The sequence below is a fragment of the Toxotes jaculatrix genome, chromosome 21 (assembly GCF_017976425.1).
Source record: "Toxotes jaculatrix isolate fToxJac2 chromosome 21, fToxJac2.pri, whole genome shotgun sequence".
Classification (NCBI taxonomy): Eukaryota; Metazoa; Chordata; class Actinopteri; family Toxotidae; genus Toxotes; species Toxotes jaculatrix.
Window position 1 is genome coordinate 11582745 of NC_054414.1, and position 8398 is coordinate 11591142.

Consider the following 8398-nt stretch of genomic DNA (forward strand, 5'->3'; position numbering starts at 1 on the left):
CTTTGAGTATGTTATCTTTATATGATGACACGTTGATACAAGCGTACTGTACTGTGGGTGATTGCTCTTTAAAGAAAAGGATGGTGATCAGGTTAAAAAAAAACTGTAGGCGTCAGCTTGAAAACGCAGTCTTAATTTTTTACACAAGACATCTTTAGCCCCAGGTTACTCTACCCTGCAACAAAGAGCTGCTGTGTTCTACTTCAGCTTTTTCACGCTTTACTTAGCTCAGTGCTCAGCTGAAGAATTATCCTGCAACCATGCCTGGATCCAGAGGAAGGTTTACAACACCATCTGTATACAGTTAGCCCTCTTTGCAAGGTACAAGCTTTTGTTTTGCAAGATATGGGTGACACTGTGACACAGTGCAACACAGCCTTTCTGCATGAACACACAATGCCTCGCACCTGTGTGTTGTGTACAAATAAAAGGAAAATAAAGGCATAGTAGAAATCTGTGTAGTGCTCACTGAGACAAATAACCTGCTCATGTATACACACACTCTCACAAACACACAATGACCACAATCCACTCAGCCAGGTACTATTCTGAGCCCTCCTGTCAACAGCTGCCTGACTCAGTAGTTTGCTAAATGGTAGCCTAGTTTGTACCATTGTCACCCACTGAGTCATTAGTAGAGCTTGGCTAATGCCATAGGCACTGGGACAATGATGTAAGAACAGACAACGCCGCTGCTCAGTTAGTGTCTGTTCCACAAGTTTCAGTTATGTTAGACAGATATAATGATGCATGACTTGCAGACAAGAGATAACAAGAGTTATGAAGTCATATCGAATTTATTCTTGAATCATATTAAACTAAATATTATCCATTACTATGCAGAAATATATACATCTTATATGTTGATGTAACATGTTACAGAAATAGTAAAATAAATACTATTAAACCATAGTTTAAAAATCCTAAAAACAGCTTTAGTAGGTTTGTAAGGCTTATAGGTCCTGAAACAAACGTTTACCTAACCATTTGATGGCAATTCAACACATTGTGCTTACACTACCAGAGTTCAAGTCAACTAAACTAAAATTCTTAGCACTAAAGTCAATGTCAAAGCAAATCAAGAACATAAAATTAGCCTCTGAAAGTCTGAAGTGACTGAAATATCATACTGTAATACTGTAGTATGAACAATTAATCAATGTCACAGAGCCTTTAAATATATTCCTCACAAGTGGTAGGCTGATTTTAATATATTTCTGATTGTTCATCCCTTTAAAAATGTATCATATCCCAAGGCAATGACCCAGAATTAACTACAGTATATTCAGTATATTCTGCTCTTTAAAAACAATCGTTAGGATCAGAATTTTATGAGCTGATACATTTTTCATAGGTTACTGGTAATATTGGTAACAAAATATCATTTCAGTGGGCTCCTAATCATTGTAATTTAACTTCTTTTTGCATAATGTTTGTGCAAAGTTGAAATGAATTTCAAACCACAGCAAATTACATGGAAATAAAGATCAAATCAACTCTCAGGTCAGTGAAAAAAAAAAAAAACCTACATCACTGTCATAGAAAATGTCACATTAGATAAAAAGAGAAAACATATTCTCAGACTGTTGACAACACTTATTAGATGATTCAGTCCTAAGATGACATTAAGTGCTAGCCACCCTATGAGCTGACCCCTACTGAGATGATGAAGAAATCAGCGTGGCCTTTGGTGGGGGTTAAAGGGTCACATCTTAAGTGCCACATTTTTAAAATGCTGTTAGACGTCATCTTTGAATTTGTCATACAAGCATTTAAAAATCATTACTTATTCAGCTGATTTCAAAAGAACCCTACTTCATATGACACCTGAGAACTGCCCAGTACAAGCTGCTGGTTACTGAGCAGCTCCACTAGAGAGGCGGGAGGTTAAAGGTCCCTACTTAAGGCACTTCAAAGATATTGTTAAGAAATTATTTATATATATATATTCTGGATTATAATAGATATTTGCCATAACCTTTAAATACATTAGAAAAGACTATGGTAACAGAAGAAAAATTCAAATCACAAAATCAGTATATCACAATGGAATAATTTTTTTCATGGATAAGTTCTAGGATTTAGGTGCATTTCAAATTTGGGGCTTATAAACAGGTGAAAAATCCCTGAGAGAATCCTACAGCATGTATTCAAGTAAAAACTTTGCAAGCCAATTTTGGCATTTTATTTTATTTTTTTCGACACATTTGCAGTGTCTTTAAAATAAATGCTTTTTGTTTGCTAAAATGGGTAATAAATGGTTGTATTTACGTGGTTATACCACTTACTTGGTGTGCATTATATTTCATTTTCTTATTGTGGATGACAGAGTGATCATAGTTGTGCTGTCAGCATCACAGATATATTAAGGTATTGTTTTTGGGGTTTTTTGCAAACACTCACCACAATAAATTGAATACGTACTAAACTTTTTTTTTGTGTATTATAATTGTTTGTATGTGACACAGTATGAATGGTCCCAATGAAGTAAACCTCTCTCTTTGGCTATTTCATTCAGGTTAAAGGAAAAGAAATATGGGACTGATGACATACGTCATCACACTTCTTCACGGTGGTGAAATTCAAATTTCACCCCATTTATACTGTATACAGATAAAGAAAAAATTATTCAGAAGTTAGTTAGCTACAGAAGCTTCAAGGAGCAGGAAACAGTTTGGAGCAGTAAAGTGGATATAATGGAGTTTTTCCTTCCTCTTATTTCCCTTAAAGATGTGCTCATTTACACAAAAATAAATGCATAACAATGAATTACACAAGTTGACTCTCAGGAATCAACATGTATAGATGTACAGATGTTTGAATTATAAACTCTCACAAGCTAAAAGCTGACCCCTACAAGATTATCCTTCTATATTTCTGATTTAACTCTCCAAATAGCTTAAACCTCCTCCTTAGGTGTGCGTGTAAATAACAAGTAAAACAGAATAAATCAAGAACATATGATACTGAAAAAAGAATAAATAGTAATACTAAAGTATTCTGTGTTGCGTCTCCAGCTCAGCTCTTGCGAGAGCTGGTGTACCACTTCTTAAATGCTATTCCACTAGTGCTCACCACTACGCACAGCGCCCCTCCGAGGCTCCACAAGGTCGGTGCACGGTTAAAGAAAATAAATTGGAAGATGAACGCCAGCACCACATCCACAGTCCTCATCAGGGCCACAGGTCCAGCCTTTTCAATCTGCAGGGCCTTCGTCAGGAAGGTCTGACCAGCGATACCCAGGACAGCGATCAACATCAGCATCCAGCGATCACGGCCACAGAACGGGATTTTCCATTCCCCAAGGACGGATACAACGATGATGCACTCGATCAACCCGATGACAGCATAGTACCAAACAGAGAGGTAGTAATGGACGCTCTTCCCCATCTTGCGAAGGACAACAAAAGTAAAGGCAGCAGCGATCGCTCCTGTGAATAAATGAAAAAAATTAGAGACTGAAAACACCAATAGGAAGAACAATGACAATTAACAAATGAATAAGAATAAAGAATCATCTGTGAATCCCCCTTTGATTACACCCATATTTTCATGCTCTCTTTCCGTCTCTGATATCGTCTGCCAAGCCTGAGAACATTTCTTCCATCCCTCCACACCATCAAACTGACACTACCATAACCTCTGCCTCTTGTATCCATAACCTCCCCTCAGTGCCAGCGTATCACTTTGACACACTTCACAGCAGTATTTTTGGGGCCAGCTTTTTCAGGGGACCAAGTTCATGCCATGGGACATAACTACTGAACGGGGTTTCCCTGGTTGCCATGGTAATCCTGACCTGGTTAAGTGGTTAAAATACAGAACTGACATAACAGGAGTTAAATTTCCCAGCATCTTCCTTCCTCCTGAATGATTTTGTCTCTTTATTATGGCTTGCATTACCTGCAAATGCAGCAATAGTCCCCTTGATGTGGTTAGTGTAGTTGCCCTCAATGCCACCTAGATGGTCGCCAAAGAGGAATGGCGGTCGGGCGATAAGAATGACTCCGGTGAGGGTAAAAACTGTGAAGACACAGTCCCAGATTGTACATCTCTCCTTCAGGAAGATCCAAGCCAAAAGCGAGGTAAAGACCGGATTACTGAGGGGCCAATGGACAGAGAAAAAAAACGGGTTAACAGAAAGGGTGATAGAAATGAGAGCATGTGAAAAAGTAATACATGTATGGGTACAGTTAAATAAAGAAAGAAGGGATAGAAATTGAGAGAAAAGTGGTAAGAAATGTTGACTGTTGTCTCAGCAGATTTGTGACTTCCCCAGATCTTTTGTGAATTTCAAAGAATATGTGAGAAGGAAGTAGTTGAGAGGAATAAGGAAAATATTGAAAGTGCCATAAAGAGATGAGGGAAAGAGATAAACAAAAATTGTACAATTCAGGGAGCACAGAATCTATTTGTAGTGTTTAATTTGTACTGATCCACAATCAGTTAAGTTCCTACCAGCTCTCACCTGAACATGATGACAGTGGCATCTGCTAAGGGCATCTGTTGAACGGCATAGAAGAGCAGGATCATGGCATTGGAACCAATGAAACCCCGAAGCACCAGATATATACGTTTATCTCTGGGACCAAGGAAACCTGTCCTGGAGGAGCAGAGATATGAGGATGATGGATGAATGGATGACTGGATGGATGGATGACTAGACTGACTGATAGAGGAAGTTACAAACAGAATTTTAGAAAAAATGGGATGGATGGAGAAAAACTGAGCAGCAAAGTAAAATGAGGGATGTCAAATGGTTGGGTTGTTGGATAAATAGAAGGATACATTTAGTTTGTGAGGAAATGACAGTGATGAATGGATGCTGATATGGGGCTGAAAAGAGAGGAGGAAGCGTAGTTTTGTTGGTGACAATTTAATGTTAAAACAAAGAGGAGTGTCGAGGATGAATGGATGAATGGATGAATAGGTAGATGAATGAATAGAAGTACTGGTGTTCTTTAGGAATTCAGTTGAATTTCAATTTTGAGGACCACAATGAGATGCTAAGGTTTTATTTTCTGATAATCCATGAAGTTCACTGTGTGCAATACAATAACTTCAAGTGGGAAGACATCTTTTAAAACCTTCCCTTAGCCTATTTTTTCATCAACATGTTTGTCAGTGTATTTTGACAACTTGTTGTTAAGCCCGGATTCTTGCATACAAAGTGTGTGGCTAGGCATGAACACAACAGCAGGAATCCCCAGAGATAAACTACTGGCAGGGATATGCACTGCCTTACTGAGTTTATGCACTTTATGCACAATCTTATCACAACATGTAAATTATTGGTTTGAAATTATGATTGTTTGGGAATTTTACAATAGCCCTAATTATGCCATATACAGTATGGGTAATTCCTTCATGTTCCCGTGGAAATCTAAATGTTTGAGTTTCTCAGTCATGCTTACTTGTGGTAGATGAGTAACGGCACAACAAAGAGCATCTGGAAGAAGCAGCGTATGGCGCTGATTTCTATGGCGTGGAGTCCCTGGATGGTTTTCACCAAGAGGGCAATGATGGAGAAGAAAACTGTGGACAAGAAAGCATAGAACAAACCAAAACCTGGACATCCTTTTGGCTTTTCTGTGTCTGTGAAAAAGAGAGAAAAGGAAGAGAGCGTCAAAGAACAGGGAGTGAGGGTGAGGGAGAGGATAAGTATGAATGGTGGGAAAGAAAGGGGCCCTAAGAGCGCTATCACTGTTCGCCACTTAATTTAAATAAATAGTCCTTGTTTTTTTGTACTTATGTTGGTATAGTAACTGCAGGATGGAGAGTGTGTTATTGAACTCCATGTAGTCTGCGTAAAAATTTGGCTACAAAAACCACACACAAAAAGATCTGCCACAGACAGTGGTGTAGTGTTTGCAAACGCTGCCTGTGGAACAATAAACTGATAAGCTTGCAGAGATTAAATATCAGCCTGAGGTCGCTCAGGCATCTTTCTTTGTACTTGCCCACAATGTGTGGTCCACTTACCATTCCATTTATTATATACGGCATTTAGTCTTTTTAACCTTGCACCAAGCCAAAGAGCTGGATGTCCATCCTTCCTAACCTTTAAGTCATTTTTTTGTAGATCTATCACATTTGTTTGAGTTTAGTGATTTTTTTGTATTCTTAGTTTCACTTTAATGTCCAGTAGATACAGGCAGGCAGATTACTTCAATGAATTAGTATTACACTCACTTTTGTTAGTTTTTAATTACAGTTTACTTGTAATCATTGATTTAGACACGACAATCAACATCAACACAAGAACATAATCATATAATCACATATAATAATTACATAATTTCAACAAAAGTGTGTAAACAATAAGGATGTATTACTGTCATTTTAATCTCAAAACTGAAACTGAATTAATAAGCAAACCTGAATTCCTTTTTTTGGAGTGAGAATACCAGTGAATTACAATGGGGAACCTATACATTTATAATAAGTGTCTTTCTTTTTCACATTGTCATTTGCATTTTACATTGGGTACAAAAAGTACACAAAGCAAAACCGATTCAGGACCATTTCTCAGTTCCTTGTTTGCTTCCAAAATAGCCTTTCTTCCTCACATTGTCTTACAACGATGGAAAAACCCTTCGATAGCTTTACACCTCTTCTGTTGATGGACACTTACTTATTGTACTTGAGTGTCAAGCCAAAGATATTCACATCAACACTGTACACATATTAATGGCCTAAATGTTTCGATTAAAATTGTTATTTTTGCATCATTATTCATACTTACAAGTTTAACATGAACAAAGCCTACAGGTGTGGTGGCCCTGGTAGCCTACTGTAAAAGTGCACAGTCATCCATCCCCTTTAAGGATGATGCAAATGTTAAGCTGGCTTAGAGAACACGGAAGGCTACGCCCTTTGCAACCGAGTTGTTCATATATTAAGAATTAACACTGTGATTTGGACCAGTATGTGTCATTTTATGGTTGTAATTAGGTATACAAATGTAAATAAAGATTTTCAACGTTTGAATCAACGTTTGGTAAGACCGCCAACCGTCAATACAAACATTGCCGATTTACTAAACGGCATGTTTTCATTAAGAAATATCTCTTTACACAGGCTACGTCATTTGTGTTGTGGAGAACACTTTTACCGTGACGTAAAACGTATTATAAAATTACGTCATTTTGCGCCAGTTTTAAAGAAAGGCGTCCAAACTTTACGAAAATTAGTTTAGTGGCTTAGCTGTGATTTCCGCGCTTTCCTCCGACTTTAACTGTGAATATCCGCGCTTTCCTTCGACTTTAAGGCCACTGACACACACGTGATATCAGCACTGTTATCACTAATACATGACGTTACACGGTTGTATAACGTGAGGCTACGCAGGACGTCACCGCTTCTCTGGCCGCTTATCACTCGATTTCTGCATCTTCGTCCCATCACAAAGTCCATTAACAGCCGATACTGATGTGAGGGGTGGGGAGGGGGGCATTTATAACCCCAGGTTAAATGTCGCTTAACTAAGGGAGTGCGTGCGCTCTTCTAACCTTCTCTCGCGCTTCCTTCCCGGGATGCAGTTTTGCTCCGGACGCAAAACGCCGGCGGACACAGCGTTTTCTTCTCGCTGCCTTCCAGTGAATCTTCGCTCCTTCTGGCTTCCTGCTTCTCCTCAGCATCATCGTCGTAACCGCACGACACATGACACTTACTTCGCAAGTGAATCCGCTCGGCTGCCCGTTCATCATCGCCACACTCGCCGTGGTCGTCGCCGCTGTTTGTGCCATGGCTGTCAACTTTGTGAAACACTACGGTAATGTCGTCCTCTACCGACAAAGGCCGCTCGTATGTACAGTGGTTACAGTCGCCCATGGTAAGATGTGGCGGCTGAGTAGCAGCATGCCTTGGACAGAGTGCTGTCCTCCTTCTTCGGTGCCCTGAGTGACTGAGAAGGCAAGGTTAATGACTAACCTTGGTGGCAGGATACAAACTCCCATGCGGTGGTTACTTTACCCACAGGGGGGCAGAACTGATCCCCATCCACCTCTGCTGGACAACTAAAACATTACCCAACGTTTAACGAGAGTTGCAGAGGGAGGTAGTAGACACTTGAACCAACCAGATGTCAGCTAACACATATTTGGCGAGATGCCTACATGAAAAACTTTTATATGGGCTACATGATTATAATAAGAGTTAAAGCTATGTTTCTTTTTTCATCATCATAACCACGACCTATAAATTACAATTATGACTTGGTGTTATTTCATTATGATGTAACAAGAATGAATTAATTTATAATAGGCTGGAACTACACTTTCTGTATCAGCTCAAGCTATCAACTGATGAAACCAAACTGGATCAGTAAGGTATGGAAAACAAATTTTTTGCTGGTAAATAAATTACAAAAATAAAAGAACTACATCTCTGATTTAGC

The 8398-nt window shown here is 39.0% G+C and overlaps 1 protein-coding gene across 1 annotated transcript; it reads right to left on the reverse strand.

The window, feature by feature from the left end:
• Window positions 1-778: 778 nt before the first annotated feature.
• On the reverse strand, window positions 779-7997 carry slc35g1 (solute carrier family 35 member G1). The gene is made up of 5 exons (XM_041029602.1): window positions 7512-7997; window positions 5415-5595; window positions 4469-4603; window positions 3904-4100; window positions 779-3431 (listed from the first exon to the last, which is right to left on the reverse strand). Exons 1-5 carry the CDS (start codon window positions 7831-7833, stop codon window positions 3019-3021), a joined length of 1248 nt encoding a protein of 415 aa, XP_040885536.1. The 5' UTR covers window positions 7834-7997; the 3' UTR covers window positions 779-3018.
• Window positions 7998-8398: the final 401 nt, after the last annotated feature.